Source organism: Eumetopias jubatus, unplaced genomic scaffold, assembly GCF_037043125.1.
Source record: "Eumetopias jubatus isolate StellerSeaLion01/CBP00866 unplaced genomic scaffold, mEumJub1_p1.0 scaffold_6, whole genome shotgun sequence".
NCBI lineage: Eukaryota > Metazoa > Chordata > Mammalia > Carnivora > Otariidae > Eumetopias > Eumetopias jubatus.
This window is the reverse complement of record NW_028274812.1, coordinates 96,611,504-96,625,828: the sequence shown is the minus strand read 5'-3', so window position 1 is coordinate 96,625,828 and position 14,325 is coordinate 96,611,504. Positions and strand designations below refer to the sequence as shown.

The window sequence follows — 14,325 nt, the reverse complement described above, 5'->3', positions numbered from 1 at the left end:
TTACAGTGGTGCTATAATTATCCGTTTAATTTGGGTCTCTTATCCCTAATGATCCCAGACTAGCTGCTCTGTGTTGTGTTCCTCAAGCACTTAGCCATTGAATGTTGTCAAAACACCCTTTGCAAATTTACCTCCACCCCTTTTTATTTCTGCTACCACGATCCACGTTGGGATCCTATACATTTATGCTGCATTAGGATTGAAACCCCCTAACTCCTCTACTGCTGATAGATGTTCCAATTTCTAACTCATCCCCTATATACCAACATATTAATCTTCTCAAGTATTGTTTTGATTACATCATTCTTTGACTATAAAGCTTTTAAATGTTTCCCCGTTGTGCCTTATGGCATCTGATTAGACTGGCATTCAAGGACTGCGCCCTCCAATCTGGGCCAAATTGACCATTCTGGTCTTTCTAATCTTATGGTTAGCTCCTCCTCAGCAGATGTCCATGTCTCAGCAAAACTGGATCACGAGCTGTTCCCACTCTAGTGCTTCCGTGCCTCTGAGCCTCCCTTACGATTCAGCTCCTATTACCCAAACCCTTCCTCCTCCTCAGGCACTATTCTGCAATGTTCCTAACACACCCGGATTTCCACTCTTTCTTCTCTTTCTCTTTCTGACTGCAGTGCCCTTCACTCCTTTCTTCACGACAGACACCCCTTTATATTGCAGACATTCACACATGAGGTATTTCAAGCCTATGGATGATTATGTTTTAGAATAAAAAGATCTCCCGAGTCTCAGGAAAAAAAGTTAACTTTCGTCAACTTAACAAGTTCTAAATTCTGGACCTTAGACTTAAAAGCCTCATCCATTTCTTTAAAGTAAACTTATTTTGACTATGTTTTGAACACTGATGTCTGACATCAGAATGCCATTTTATAACAAGTCAGGAAACGACAGATGTTGGTGGGGATGCGGAGAAAGGGGAACCCTCCTACACTGTTGGTGGGAATGCAAGCTGGTGCAACCACTCTGGAAAACAGTATGGAGGTTCCTCAAAAAGTTGAAAATAGAGCTACCCTATGACCCAGCAATTGCACTACGGGGTATTTACCCCAAAGATACAAATGTAGTGATCCGAAGGGGTACGCACCTCGATGTTTATAGCAGCAATGTCCACAATAGCCAAACTGTGGAAAGAGCCAAGATGTCCATTGACAGAAGAATGGATAAAGAAGAGGTGGTATATATATTCAATGGAATATTATGCAGCCATCAAAAGGAATAAGATCTTGCCATTTGCAACGACGTGGATGGAACTGGAGGGTGTTATGCTGAGCGGAATAAGTCAATCAGAGAAAGACATGTATCATATGACCTCACTGATATGAGGAATTCTTAATCTCAGGAAATAAACTGAGGGTTGCTGGAGTGGGGGTGGGGTGGGAGGGATGGGGTGGCTGGGTGATAGACATTGGGGAGGGTATGTGCTATGGTGAGCGCTGTGAATTGTGCAAGACTGTTGAATCACAGATCTGTACCTCTGAAACAATGCAATATATGTTAAGAGAAAAAATAAAAAAGATAGCAGGAGGGGAAGAATGAAAGGGGGAAATCAGAGGGAGAGATGAACCATGAGAGAAGATAGACTCTGAAAAACAAACTGAGGGTTCTAGAGGGGTAGGGGGTGGGAGGCTGGGTTAGCCTGGTGATGGGTATTAAAGAGGGCACGTTCTGCATGGAGCACTGGGTGTTATGCACAAACAATGAATCATGGAACACTACATCAAAAACGAATGATGTTGTGTATGGTGATTAACATAACAATAAAAAATTTTAAAAATGCGGGAAAAATAAAGTAGAATAAGAAGTAAATACAAAATAAAATGCAGAAACAGAATGCCATTTTAACAGTGCCTGTTGTAAGGGCTCACGGTGCTGACAGACCTTAGTTAATCTAGCTGTCTCATTCTTTCCCTGTGGCAATATGATAGTAAGCCCCAGTATACTTGAAGGCCACAAAATTAGAGTAAGAGGGACTTGTTACATGAGGTTTAAAATGTGTCTGGTTCAGATGCTGTTACTAAACCAAGTCTACTTGGCCAATATTACAGAAAGGTCAAGTTCATGCCTTTGGTCACTCACTTGTCCCTCTGGACAGTACTTAAATGAACGTGGGCAGTATTTGTCTCTGTGACTCTGTTTCCACAGTTAACCAACTGCCATATTCTTCTGTTGAAGCATCTACTTTTATTTTATGTTACTGTCATTCATGTGGATTCATTTAACTATCCTCATATTGTGCAGACCTCTCTCTCTCTCTCTCTCTCTCTCTCTCTCTCTCTCTCTCTCTCTCTCTGCCAAGGGACTCTTTGTACCAGTGCTTTGATCTACTCTTCAGTGACATTTAATTCTTAGAAGGTAGTCTCATTCCCTTATTTAACAAGATCTAAGGAGACACTTCACTCAGCTAGGCTCCGGGTACTAATGGCATGCAGTTCTTAGAAGAAATTTTTCTCTTACAGTAGTTTGGTCATAATTTTATTATGGCAAGTATCACATTGATTTATAGTTCTACAAGTGAATCTCATAAAAAAAAAAACAAAACTGTGTGCTCCTTGAGAACAGGCACCATGTAGCTACTGCATCCCAACAAAAATTAATTAAACACCTGATCTATTTCAGGTATACTTATCCTTGGGCGCTAGGTAACAATGTAAATATATCCAAGTTTTGTGGAGTTACAGAAAGATTTAACTAACCCAGTAATTGCAGCATACTTACTCAGAACAATTAAATATGTTTTAGTCTAAACAGAGGTTTTACTTAAAATTACAGTTTTTATGACTATAAAATGATTTTTAAAGAATTTTCCACTCCTAATTATTTCTTTCCCAGTGGCATCCTCTTAAATTTAAAATATTTTTTAAAAAATTATTTCTTTTTAATGCCATGCTAATACTCATGATTGGTGAAAATTAAAAAAGCAAAAAAAATTAAAAATATAATGACATACCCCTTGCCATAGTTTTACCTCTTTGGTCAGAATTTTGAATAGTTTAGTTTAAATTAATGATTTAAAATAATAATTACTCTAATAAACTCATTTTCCCCATAATGTTTTCTTTTAAACATCATCAGTGAAAATAACCAATTACACATACAATTTTAGTGCAAAATTGAAAGGTGAATAGTAAGCTGCTAAGAAATTAAGTAGAGAAATGTTTATTACTATTAATGAATGGCTGTTGGTCTCAAGTGAATCTTCTGTTCAGTCAGGTGCCTTTTGTATCCATCCCAAGCCTTTTTCCACACCCTGGGCAAAAATTACAGCCATAATCAAATTTATCTCAATTTTTATTCTTAATTTTGATCCCAAATTTCTTAATACATTTACATGACAGCATTTTAACACTTCTTAAATATTGGTGTCAGTATGGATATTCATTCTGATATTCTTTCAACTTTACGGCATGTTTGACAATTTTGAAATTAAAAGTTAAGAATGAAGTTTAAAAAAAAGTCACATATAAATACATTTTAATTCAGTCCTAGGGAGGTACTACTACTATATATCTATATTGCTGTATACTTATATACTTCAAAGTATTAGGGTGCTATATAACATGTACTGTGTCTTTTAGAAATTGTGAATGCTTCATAGTTTCCTAGTAAAGTCTGTTATTACTTTTAAATAAATATATAAATTTAACTTTCTCCTTCTGTTTTTTTTTTTTTTTTACAAATGTTGCCAGAATTTGACTAAATGTGACTCTGATTTTTCCATAGCTGCAGAATAAACTAGCATTTCTAGTGCTATGATGACAGAGCACGAATCTTTATTTTAAAGAGCATCCTTTTGACACACTGAGTTGGGCTTTGCACCAAGTCAGTGGGATGGTAACTGTTGCTGGTTGAACAGAACTGGCTTCCGTGCTGCCTCCTTGCATTCAGGCTCTCCGCGTCTTTCCTGGTAGGGCTCCTGCTTTAGCAGTCTGGTGGACTGTGCTGTGATCACAGAGGCTGGGAAGTCCTGAGCTCATTTTTCCCACTGCTGACTCCTCTGTCTAGATGCTGTGACACCTCAGCTTTGGGGTCTCATGCTAGAAGACCCTTACCGGGCCAGATTTGAGGAAAAGTCACTTTAGGGGAAGTACTGAACTATGAAATCAGTGAAAGGAGTATGGCTCTTCTTTGCAGTTGCTTTCAGGCTTTTAGGCCTGCTCCCATTTCTTTCTTTCTTTCTCTTTCTTTCTTTCTTCCTTCCTTTCTTCCTTCTTCCTTTCTTCCTTCCTTCCTTCCTTCCTTCTTTTCTTTTCTTTTTTTTCTCTTTCTTTCTTTCTTTCTTTCTTTCTTTCTTTCTTTCTTTCTTTCTTTCCTTCCTTCCTTCCTTCCTTCCTTCCTTCCTTCCTTCCTTCCTTCCTTCCTTCCTTCCTTCCTTCTTTTCTTTTCTTTTCTTTTCTTTCTTTCTTTCTTTCTTTCTTTCTTTCTTTCTTTCTTTCTTTCTTTCTTTCTTTCTTTCTCTTTCTTTCTCTTTCTTTCTTTCTTTCTTTTTCTTTCTTCCTCTTTCTTTCTTTCTTTCTTCTTTCTTTCTCCTTTTTCTTCTTTCCTTTTTCTTCCTTTTTCTTCTCTCTCCCTCCCCGCCCTCCCTCCCTCCCTTCCTTTTCCTTTCCTTCCTTCCTTTCCTTCCTTTCCTCTTTCTGTATTAGGTTAAAAGCTATTTTAAAAAGCAAAGAGGGGCACTGGGTGGCACAGTCGGTTAAGTGTCTGACTCTTGGTTTTGGCTCAGGTAATGGTCTCAGGGTCGTGAGATCCAGCCCCACGTTGGGATCCGCGCTGAGCATGGAGCCTGCCTCAGATTCTCCCTCTTTCTCTGCCCCTCTCACTTGTGCTCTCTCTCTCTCTAAAATAAATAAGTATTTATGGGATATCTGGGTGGCTCAGTCAGTTAAGTGTCTGCCTTTGGCTCAGGTCATGGTCCCAGGGTCCTGGGATCGAGCCCCACGTTAGACTCCCTGCTCAGTGGGGAGTCTTGCTTCTCTCTCTACCTCCGCTCCCCCTGCTTGTACTCGCTCTCTCTCTCTCTCTCTCTCTCTCTGACAAATAAATAAAATCTTAAAAATCAATCTTTGAAAAAGCAAAGATCCGCCTTGCACAGAGCTGATAAAAGGCTTTGATTAAATTATAAAGATAACATAATCCATTTTTGTAGTTGTCGTAGTCCATTCGGGCTACTGTAACAAAAATATCACAGACTGAGTAGCTTGGTAGCTTAAAGAGCAAACATTTATTTCTCACAGTTCTGGAGTCCAAGATCAAGATGCTGGCGGATTCAGTGTCTGCTGGAACTCCCTTCCTGCTTTATAGACACCTGTCTTCTCGCTGTCCTGACATGGTGGAAGGTACAGGAGAGCTCTCTGGGGTCTTTTTTTATAAAGTCACTATTCCTATTCATGAGGGCTCTGTCCTCATGACCTAATTACTTCTCAAAGTCTCCATTTCCAAACACCGATCATATAGTACACTGTAAAAGATGCAGGAACTAATTTATGCAGTTTCTCTTCTGAGCTGTCAAACATACATACTAGTTCAACAAATTTATGTCGCAGCCATAACAGAGCCCAAACATTCCTCCAGATGTTGGGTAATTGGGAGTAAATCAACAGTTCTTGAAACATAGAGTTTTAGAACTTGATAAAATGCAAGATGTTCTCTGGTTTATTTAATGTATAACAGAGGTCAGTGAGACTCCAAATTGTTTCAGCGGCTTCCCCAAGGTCACTTGTGATAGACCAAGCAAATGATATATTGGTAACAACTGTTAGTACAGGTGCTTAAATGTCTGCAAAAATTAAGGTCTTCATAAGGTAAAGCTGTCATACTAAACAATAGTATAGTGCACACAATATATTGTATGAAACATTTTATACAAAATGAACACTTTTCCTTAGGCTGCAGAAGGATAAGGACCAAAAGCATTTATTCATAACATCAGCCTCTCCTTTTTTCTGAAATCCACTTAGCTCATTGCTTTTGACAGATTTTATAGACTCAAAAATATATATTCCCTAAGTGATCATTTTCCTTGATTTCTATTACTCAATTCAAAGTTTTCTAGCTATGTTGAATTTTACTAAAAACATAGTTATTATAGAACTCCATTAATTTATTTTTTTTTTTAAATTTGAACTCATTAGCTTTTCTTCTGTTGGAAAAAGTAAATCCTCCTGTATCTATGTAGGCAATTACCAAGGAAGTCCGAACCCTTTCAAATGGTGCTTAGTATTTTGAAGCATAAAAGGTATAATTCAATTTTTCAATTTTGAGGATGATAATGACAGTTCTGTGACTACAGAACATTAACCCAAGGGATACTTACATTTCATGAAGTATCTAGGTCATATAAAAGCATATTGCTAATGGCTTTCTTTCCTAATGGATTACAATGAGAAAAATAAGGTAGGGTTCAAAATTAAAATTCTGAAGATTGTGAAGCATGTTTCTAAGGTAATGCAGGTATTGAATGTTAACATTGTGGTAAACATTTTCTATCAAATCTATCTTCAATTTTCAGTTCTTTTCATCTTTTCACTGGTTTCTGCCTCACTTTTTTTTTGGTATTTTAGTGCATTTATAAATATGAACATTACAATAAGAATAATGGGGCTTCATAATCTTCAGTCAGTATCACTCAGGGGAATTTAGATATTTTCAATAGGAATATTGCTATCATACTCATTTTCTCAGGACACTATTTTGACCAGATACTTATTTTTTCAGGTTTTATATTGCACTCCAAATCAAATCTAAACATGTGTCAGATTTTCAAGATCTTTCATAACCTGTATAAATCCTAAGTCTATTCCATATTCATAAGGAATGACCTTTGTGTTTAATTTGAGGTTAATTCAATAAACATTTTTAAAAATATTACTATCATCTTCATTCTGATCTTTGTCTCTTTGTCTTTGCAATGCTGGTCCTCCAGCTTGGATAGCTAAAAGTAATCTTTACTCATTATTTAAGGCTTACCCATGAAGCTCTGTTAGTCTTTTTCCTCCTGCTTTGGACCCACCCCTAATAACCATACACATATAGAGCATTTTTTTTCTTTCTCTGAATTACGATTACAGTATATTACTTAACAACTGATTATATAATCTCCTGAATGGCCTTATATGAGAAATTCATTGTCAGTATTCATATTATTTTAATTTAGTGTGACCTGCAGTGTCTGGGTCACCTTGGGAGAATTTGCTACTGTGAGTAAGCTAAGAGAAAACCAATGACCTTGAGTCAGGTTCTCTGAAACTACTAAAAGAAGTGAGGTTTCAGTCAAATCTTAAAAATGACCCAGGATATCTTTCTAAAAATGTTCTAAGTCTCATGTTGCTGATAAATGCATTTATTTGTTTAGTTTTTCAATTTACAAAGCAAGAATAAAACAGGAATTAATGAAGAAGCAAAATAAGAATTTAAACGGTATATAACATAATAGTTTAATGAATACCATTTCATGTGACTGGTTTCTTTATTGACTTATAAAATCAATTGATGTACCTTTTGAAAAGCCTTATGTTAATTAGGTATATAATTTTTCTTTTATTATAGATAGTCATTGTGGTCATTTCTACAGCACAGTGTGATTTAGTTAACTACTTGGGATTGTAATACTTTCAGATCAGGTTGGCCTATCTCCTTAGTAATTATTATTCCTTTCCAGGAATATAACCCACCATAAAAAAAAAAAAAGTGCTACATTTTATTTTGCCTTCCTTGGCACAGCTGAAATTTTCTGTAGATGTTATATAATTTTCCACCTCATGAGGATGCAGGAAACCAGAAGTCCTGATAAGCTACCTGACTCGGTTGACATCAGATAAGCTTGTCATAGATGTATAATCTAGTCTCTTGGATCCTGATCCACTGTATTATCTGTCATGCAAGAGAGATTGTAATTTGTTCAACATTTAGTATGCTAGAATCATCCATTGGCTGACTGACTTCAATTACTTTTTTGCAAACAGAAACCTTTATTTATCCTGGTAATGTGTTTTGTTTATTTCCAAAGTCTTAATTTATTACATGAGACTCTAGCAAATAAAAGATAAATTCTTTAGATGTGCTGATTAATTTCTTAAACAATACATGTTTTCTTATTTAAAACAAAAAATTTCTAGTTAAAAAAAAAATAGTGTCAGACTGCTCCAGACCTAAATTTTTAGAAGTTATTCTGTAAAATAAGTTTATAATACAGACATTTTCTTTTCCTTATCTCAAAGTTCTACATCATCATACCACTTGTCATTTCAGAGTTAATGCATTAATTAATAATTCTGATGTGACTTGAAGGTCTTTTCTCATATGTAGTTTTATAAAGAATATGCACAAGACATGCATGAGGTTGTTACCACTATCTTTTTCACTGTCTGGCACCTCATACCATTCATAAATAAGAAAAGGGTCATGTGAAGCTACTAGAATGATTGAAATTGTTCTTCCTAGAAAAAATCTGATTGAAGTATGTTTCATTGGTAGTTTGAAGAATGTCATCGACTTCTATAGTCTGGGTATGGTCCAGTTTTTTCTTTCAACCTGTCATTAGAGTAAATAAAAACAAGTTTACATATCATCCATGACTTTCTTCGTCTTCTAACATAGTCACAATTATGTTCATTACATTTTCCTGGTTATTGTTGCCATGTGTCTCTTCCATCCCCTCTCATTTCTTGACAGTTTTTGTTCCTTGGTCTCCATCACTCTTTCCAGTGCTACTCCCGTCTCCGCTATCCATGAAGAGATGCTTCTAAGATCAATCCCTTGCCTCCCATGATCTTGTCCTACATATACCTCAGCCATTGACTCCTGGTCATATCCTTGATAACAGCATAGCCGGTAACTGCAGACCCTCTAGAACCTAACTCAGGTATCCCCATCTGATTGTCACTTGCCTCTGGTACTTGCTAGTATCTAGTATTCCTTTATTTATTTATTTTTTAAACTTTGTGCTGTGAAAGTTTCCAAAAGTAGAAAGTAAGTACGTAGAACCCTCATGTTTTGCCAATTTTGTTTCATTGACTATCATGTGAACTAAATACAAGGCAACCTATCATTTCATCTGTAATTATATTAATATGTATATTATTATGTATATTTAAAGGGTAAGACTTTTATTATATACTGTCAAAAAGTTAAAAGTAATTTCTTAATATTTGTTTTTTAACCCTATCAAGACTTCACAAATTCATTGATTCCACTCTCATTTCACTGCCTCCCACATCGATGACTCTTTCCTCTCTTTGTCTACTTTAAATCCCATGACCAGTCACTTTAGCCACTCCACATTACCTACACCCTCAGTTCCGCTTCCTTCTCTCACTCCATTATACTCTCATGGCCATAACTACACCCGTGGTTAAGTCAAACTCTCCGCCTGCTCCATGCTGGAGCAGCTCATTAAAGCTGGAGAATAACTCACAACCACATTGACTGTTCTCATTTTAAATTTATGATCGAGTGAGTCCTTAATACAGCCCTATAATTTTACTGCATTTCTGTAGTTCATTCTGTTTCCTGCCATCCTAGATGATTCCTTAATACCCCTTTTGTCATCTTCTATCTAACACATCTCCCATAATCTAGGGTCTTCTCAGTTGAAGCCCTTGCTTCCCAGTTTATGGAAAACATTGAAGCACTCACAAGAGAACTTGCCCAGCACCACCGCCACACCTGCCTTTCCTCCAGCATCTGCACCCATGGCCTTCTGTCTTGATATTAGAGATGATCTTTTCCTGGTCTTTATTCTCTGTGCTCTCATTACTTTATTTTTACACTAGATTTGCTCTTCTATTTCCTACTCAAAGACACTGCTCCAGAAATTCTTTCCTTCCCCACCCACCTCCCACCATCTCCTACATCATTCAGTTTCACTCATTCATTAGCATACAGACATGCCGTTATTTCTGTCACCCTAAAACAACAAAAAAGTAAAACTCTCCTTGGTCCAGCTTTCCCCATGGCTACATCTTCATTTCTATGCTTCTTATTATAGCCAACTTACTTGAGAAGAGTTGCCTATTCCTGCTATTTCCGGTATCTGTCTTCCCATTGCCTCTTAAACCCCTTACAGTAAGGCTTTTGCTCTTACCACTCCACTAAAACTATCGCGTCCTTTGCTGGTACCTTCTCTTGTCCCAGGGCACAGTCCTTGGTCTCCTTCCCTTTATCCAGTCTTCCTTGGTGACTTGGACTTAACTGTCATCTCCACACGACTGACACGCAATTGATATCTCTGGCCAAGCCTTCTCTACTTAGCATTCCACTTGGCCCCTCAAACTTAACTAGCCTTTCTAATCTTCTACCTAAAATTTAGTGTCGCTGCATTCTTCCCGATCTCAGTTGATGACAACTTGGTCCTTCAGGTTGGTGAGGCTAAAAATTTTAGAGTCACCTTCTTTTCCCACTTTTCCTCTCACATCCTGGGTTCAGTCCCTTCAGAAATCTTTTGTGTCAAAGGTATCCAGCATTCGGCCATTTGTCTTCATCATTGCTGGTGACTGGGACCAGGACTAACCCTTCTCCTAGCCACCATCACTCCTGACTTAAATTGCTCCAGTAGTTCTAACTGGCTGCCTGTTTCCACCTTGATTCCCACCCTTAGAATCAACAAAGGAGCCAAAACAATCCTTTCAAACATAAATCAGATCATATTATTGCCTCAACTGAAAAACTTCTCATAGCTTACAGTCTTATGCAGGACAGAGGGCTGAAGGCTTTATGATACCTTCAAGGCGTTGTGATTTCATGTCATTTCCACTGTCGACTTGCTGTCTCTCGAATATGCCAGGCAAACTCATTATGTTGGGCCTTTGCACTGCTGGTATCCCCTGCCTGGAACACAATTTCTCAGGGTATCCATGTTGATGACTACCTCAATTCCTTTTTATGTCTTTGCTCAAAGGACACTTTCTCAAAGAGACCTACCTAGAAAGTCCCAAATCCTACCTTCTCAATTTCTGGGGGCTCATGATCCCCCTTATTCTTTTCTATTTTTTCCCCAATAAGCTTCTCATCTTACAGGGGCGCCTGGGTGGCTCAGTCAGTTAAGCATCCAACTCTTGATTTCGGCTCAGGTCATGATCTCTGGGTCATGATGTTGAGCCCTGCATCACGCTCCGTGCTCAGTAAGGAATCCGTTTATCTCTCTCCCCTAGCCCCTCCCCTACTCATGCATGCAAAAAAAACCTTATAGCTTATTACCACATTTATCTATTTCTTGTGTTTATTGCTTGTGGTTTCTTCCCTGACCTAAAGTATAATCTTCACCAAGGGCAGGGATTTTGTGTTCTTGTCTAGCGCATAGTAAGTGATCAGTCGAATGATTTCACCCTGCTTTCAGCATTATTTCACTCCACTGCTTCTCAGAGTCAATAATGGTTCTGTTGCCAACAGTTAACTTGGACTCTCTTCATTTTAGGGGTCTGTTCTTTAGGAAGTTTCTGTGTTTATCTTCTTAATCATTCTGCCTTTTGCTTATTCTGCTTATTTTGTCTGCTAAGCTTATTTTAGGCACATTTATTTAATTTTCTGGTCTTCAAGTCTGTACCCTTTCTCAGCTTTGGCTGCTTCCTAGCTATATTTCTATTTCTATAAGTTTTTTTTTTTCCCCTTTCCCAGTACCCCAAAACATTTATTACTAACAGCTAGTTTCAGACAGGTTGCTTTTCCCTAGAAATGTTTCCCACAAAAAATTGTAACACTGGTTTCCCCCTTCTGTCTACCCATCTCCTCCCACTACCCTACTTGCATCCATGTGACTATGATTTGGGTTCGTGTTTGCTCAGCATCCTACTGAAATGCAGATTCCCTTTGACTTAAAGCCAGTATGAAATTACTTAGTTCTGCAAATCTGTATGTAGTCATTTGTTTATTTTCAGTGTACTTTTGTATCTCCTATTTTAGGAGACTGTACACACATTGTGTATACATTTATAAGTGTTCTGTATTTGATTATTTTCTATTTTACCCAATTATTATTGAGAGCAGGCAATTTCTAAACCTTTCCCTATTGGGTATCTATAATTGTTTTACATTTTTATCTTTAATAGGTCATTGCTTTAGTGATGGATATATTTACAGATGTGGACATTTTCAAAGAAATAGTGGAGGCATCAACTCGAGGGATATCTGTATACATTCTGCTGGATGAGTCCAACTTTAATCATTTCCTAAATATGACTGAAAAACAGGGCTGTCAAGTTCAACGACTCAGGGTAAGAATTCCATGTTTGTTTGTTTTTTCTTCAAGTATTTTGTGTACCATTTTTATTTCAGTTGAATTTAAGGCAAGTTAAGCTATAGTACTCCAAAAATAAAAATATATACATATATGCATAAATATATTTAAGATGGTATAATGATTGATCACAGAAGGGTACCCTTGTACTTTTTTGGAATGTGACTGAAAACACACATCTTCATGGTGGGTTTAGAAGGTGCTTTTCTTGATAACGGGGCGCTTAAGCTTCTGAGTTAACTTTGCTCAGTCCTAATAAATGCTTCCGTTTCTCCATAAATACCCTTGAAGCCAGTGACTCGAGTGATTCTTTCATTCAGCAGATGTTGCTTATCACAATCATTAGGCATAGTGTTTTCAGTTACATTTGACTTCTTAAAAAGGAGCATGGATTTTAATTGTAGTTATTGTGAAATCATGCTACTATAACCTGAAAGGCTCTCTTGCAGTGGGACCCTAGGTGATTTATGAAACCGTTCTGTGTAACTGTGAAATAATGCCTCCTATTTATGTTATGTTAAAATACATATTTAAAGTGACTGTTTTTCTTGAGTATTTCTTTTTTGGGTGATGTCTTAAAATTTGCTTTTACCATTTTTTGTTGTTGCTGTTAGGTGTTTTAAAAGATTATTTCAAGTATACTTTTTTGGTACTAAGATTTTATATTGACATGTATTTCACTTTCAAAATATCTCTTTTCTAGTTATAATTTTACTTTATATTTACATGTAATTATAGAATATTCGAGTGCGGACAGTAAGAGGCCAAGATTATCTTTCCAAAACAGGAGCAAAATTTCATGGAAAATTGGAACAGAAATTTTTGTTAATTGACTGCCAGAAAGTTATGTATGGTTCCTACAGGTAAGATCATTGTGTTTACCTTCAGCCTTATCAGTCATTTATAGAATTTATTAATTTCAAATTTTAATATAACCTATTTAGCTATTTCTTAGAAATAAAAAAGAACCTTTGCATGGAAGCTTGGAGACTTGGGTTTCAGTTCTGGTTGTGCCTCTAAAGAACATTAACACATTGGGCAAGTCATAAAACTTCCTTGGGCTCCAAGTTCTCCGGCCCCAAAATGAGGAGTACGGCGTTGACCGATATTTCAGGTTCCATACAGTTCTATAATGCTAGGAGTGGTTTTGCTCCTTACGAAAACAGTCATAGTATGGGCTTAATAATAACAGTTGCTCATAAAAATAGAAGCACTTTGGGTGATAGACATTGGGGAGGGTATGTGCTATGGTGAGTGCTGTGAATTGTGCAAGATTGTTGAATCACACATCTGTACCTCTGAAACAAATAATACAATATATGTTTAAAAAAAAAGAAGGAGAAGAAGATAGCAGGAGGGGAAGAATGAAGGGGGGAATCAGAGGGGGAGACGAACCATGAGAGACGATGGACTCTGAGAAACAAACTGAGGGTTCTAGAGGGGAGGAGGGTGGGGGGATGGGTTAGCCTGGTGATGGGTATTAAAGAGGGCACATTCTGCGTGGAGCACTGGGTGTTATGCACAAACAATGACTCATGGAACACTACATCAAAAACGAATGATGTAATGTATAGTGATTAACATAACATAATAAAAAAAAACTAAAAAAAAAATAGAAGATCTTTATCACTTGGAGCAACCTGACCTATGGATTGTTCTTATTTTAGTATTGTTAAGAATCTGATAGTTATCATCATGTAGTCACTACATGTAGTGCTAGCCAAAAAAGCATTTCGGAGTCAGGCTATTAAGAATGCCATGGTAGACACTAGACAAGGTCACTCGGGTTACTATTATCTGACATCTTTCAAGGCGACCACCGGTTGGAATCTCTACTCTGTTCCAGCTTGGCTCTTCCACATATGTCATCCCCCATCCTTACCACTTATACAGGGTATAAGGGCACTTGTTCTCATCTACATTTATAAATGATGAAACTGAAGTTCCAGAAAGCTAAGTGACCTGTCTGAAAACTCCACAGCTAAAGGTCAGAAGCAGTTGAAGACTGGCAGCCCAGTCCAAGTTCTGCTGGCTCCAGAGTTCAAGTGCTTCTCTAATACTCTCTGATAAATTGCGGCCAT

At 37.3% G+C, this 14,325-nt stretch overlaps 1 protein-coding gene across 1 annotated transcript in view; it reads left to right on the top strand.

Moving 5' to 3' along the window:
• The window catches only part of SACK1B (scaffolding CK1 anchoring protein B), a 62,344-nt gene that overhangs the window by 39,719 nt on the left and 8,300 nt on the right, over nucleotides 1–14,325 (top strand). Inside the window, exons 2-3 of the mRNA XM_028097507.1 lie at nucleotides 12,057–12,221; nucleotides 12,983–13,107. Of these exons, the coding sequence (XP_027953308.1) occupies nucleotides 12,057–12,221; nucleotides 12,983–13,107 (290 nt within the window). The remainder of the gene's footprint in view (nucleotides 1–12,056; nucleotides 12,222–12,982; nucleotides 13,108–14,325) is intronic.